Below are 2,311 nucleotides of genomic sequence, written 5' to 3'. Positions count from 1 at the left end.
AAGTAGGAATTAAGCGAGAAGATGTAAGTAACTTAATATTTCCAGTGAAATTTCCAAATTATTTGATAAATAGGTTAAATTCTGATAAATATTTTGTATTTGACAAATAGATTAAATTCTGATAAATATTTTGTATTCTGTAAAATGGGTCAGGCATATTAAATATTATTTGAAAATTATGTTATATGCTCTGAAATCCACAAAATATGTTTGGATAATTTATGAAATATATTTTTCTATTTATATGCATTCTCAGCATGGCTATGATCTGTTCTGTTCTGTTCTGGACCCGCCAATGAGGATTATACATTGGACTTGTCGACTTGTAATCTGTGAGGAACCGGTTTCGACACCGCGCCACCGGTGATTAGAATAGTGGTTTCTGGACACCGTTGCCACCGGTGAGTAATAATAGTGGTTTCTGGCACTTTGTGCAACCCATGCCACTGGGTTACGTGGCCGTAGCCTATCATGTTGAGATTATTATATCAGAGTTTTGTAAAAATGATATTATTTGTGATTTATTCCAGACATTATCCTGTATTTTGATCCGATATGCTCTGACCCCACTCTGGGGTATTTTGTTGCTTACTGGGCTAGTGTAGCTCATTATTCTGTTTTCTCCATTTTTCAGATCCAGAGGCTTGATCGCACGGGATTGGGGAGTGCGTTAGAGTTTCCGATGATTCTTCAGTTATTGGCATTTTAGTTAGTTTAGTTTGGACATTTGAATCATGTTAGCATGTGTTATTCTGAAATTTTGTAAGACTGTTTTTGAATGACTTTAAGTATTTTGTCAATTTTAAGCATCTGCTTTTAATCCTCAAATAAGTCTTGAACATCTGTATTTGCTTTGATGTAATCCGATGCCTTGCACGCCTGCGCGGCCCACCGTGCGGGCGTGCGGCGTTTGCCGCGCCTCGGGTTTGGGGCGTGACAATACACGTACACCAAACAAATGAACACCTCTAAACCAGCGGGTGTTCTTTTTGGTCGACTAAACAGATACCTATTTAACCATATGCCAAAAAATCGCTTTGTGGAAGCAATTCACAAGATGAACCATATGTGCTGACACTTGCACTACGCCGTTTGTGGCCTTCTTCACTAGTTGTTATCCACCCAGAACTGAGCCTGGAGATACTTGATCGTATCCTTGCCCACTTGGAAGGCCTTGGCCAAAACCGCATCAGAGATGGGTGGGTTTGATCCAAAGACTGCATTGGCTATAGTGATCACTCCAAGGTTCTGGCTGCTTAGGGCTGCAACGGCCACGGCAGGTGTTGGACCATAGTTGAATTGGAAATGGATTAGACCTTCGGGAAACACAAAGACATCACCCTTCTTGAGCATCTTAGTGAAGAGAAGGTTGCCGTTGTTGGTGTTGGATGTGACAAAGCCGACATAGAGCGTGCCTTCTAACACTGTAAGGATCTCGGTGGCCCGGGGATGGGTGTGTGGTGGGTTGAGACCGTAAGGTGCATAGTCTATTCGAGCCAAGGAGATGCCGAGGGTGTTGAGCCCTGCAATTTGGTTCACATTCACCTGCATCACCTTGGACCCAAGCTGGTTCGACGTGTTGCCTGGCATATCGAGGCCGGAGAAGAAGATGTCGTCCGCTGTCACGTGCATTGGTGGCTTGCAAACAAAACCATTCACAAGGACTGCATCCAAAGGAAGAAGCTAAGCAACAAAGGGTAACTCGTAAACCATTATGTTGAAACTAGTAAAAGATAAGAGTGAAGAGTAATTACTAGGGGACTTGAGGTCAGCAACGCAGAAGTCTTGAAGTTGGCTGGGATCGGAGGCCATCACACGAGAGGAAGCCAGGGCAAGGAGAGCAAAGAGGAGGATATGGCAAGCCATCTCTTTCCTATACGAAATTAAATCTTTAGAGGAAATGAGGGTATTTGGCGGCATAAGAAGGCGTGGAGAGGATCGGTATATATAGACCAGGAGATGGAACCAGTCATGCTCTAATAACGCAGTAGAAGAGTCTATGAGGTTAGGTATGAAGGTTTCACACAAATTACTTGCTCTGCAGGCCGTAGATGCAGTCTATTGTGTGTATCCAGTCATAGAGATCAAAAGGTTTGATAGTCTTGGTGTTAGAGCACATGGTCAAAAAAATGTAAATGTATATAAATATATACCCACCTCTGGCAGACCCCAGAACCACAAACTGTTCGCTAGAGGCGGAGCCATATTGGGTCCTCATATACTTCACGATTTTTTATTTTCCGACACAAAGGCCAGAAATTCTGAGTTCTGGAATATCTCCATTAAAAACAAAGACTCATAAATTAAAAAA

The 2,311-nt window shown here is 42.4% G+C and overlaps 1 protein-coding gene across 1 annotated transcript; it reads right to left on the bottom strand.

Annotated features, from left to right (window-relative positions):
- Nucleotides 1–1,065: 1,065 nt before the first annotated feature.
- Nucleotides 1,066–1,951, bottom strand: LOC120104012 (putative germin-like protein 2-1). Its single transcript, XM_039119677.3, has 2 exons — nt 1,755–1,951; nt 1,066–1,664 (listed from the first exon to the last, which is right to left on the bottom strand). The coding sequence occupies exons 1-2, from the start codon at nt 1,918–1,920 to the stop codon at nt 1,108–1,110; spliced, it is 723 nt and encodes a 240-aa protein (XP_038975605.2). The 5' UTR covers nt 1,921–1,951; the 3' UTR covers nt 1,066–1,107.
- Between the last annotated feature and the right edge of the window lie 360 nt (nt 1,952–2,311).

This window comes from Phoenix dactylifera, chromosome 14 (assembly GCF_051530095.1).
Source record: "Phoenix dactylifera cultivar Ajwa chromosome 14, Ajwa_hap1_PhDact_Kaust_v1.1, whole genome shotgun sequence".
In the NCBI taxonomy this organism is placed as follows: Eukaryota; Viridiplantae; Streptophyta; class Magnoliopsida; order Arecales; family Arecaceae; genus Phoenix; species Phoenix dactylifera.
This window is presented reverse-complemented; position numbering and strand designations above follow the sequence as displayed.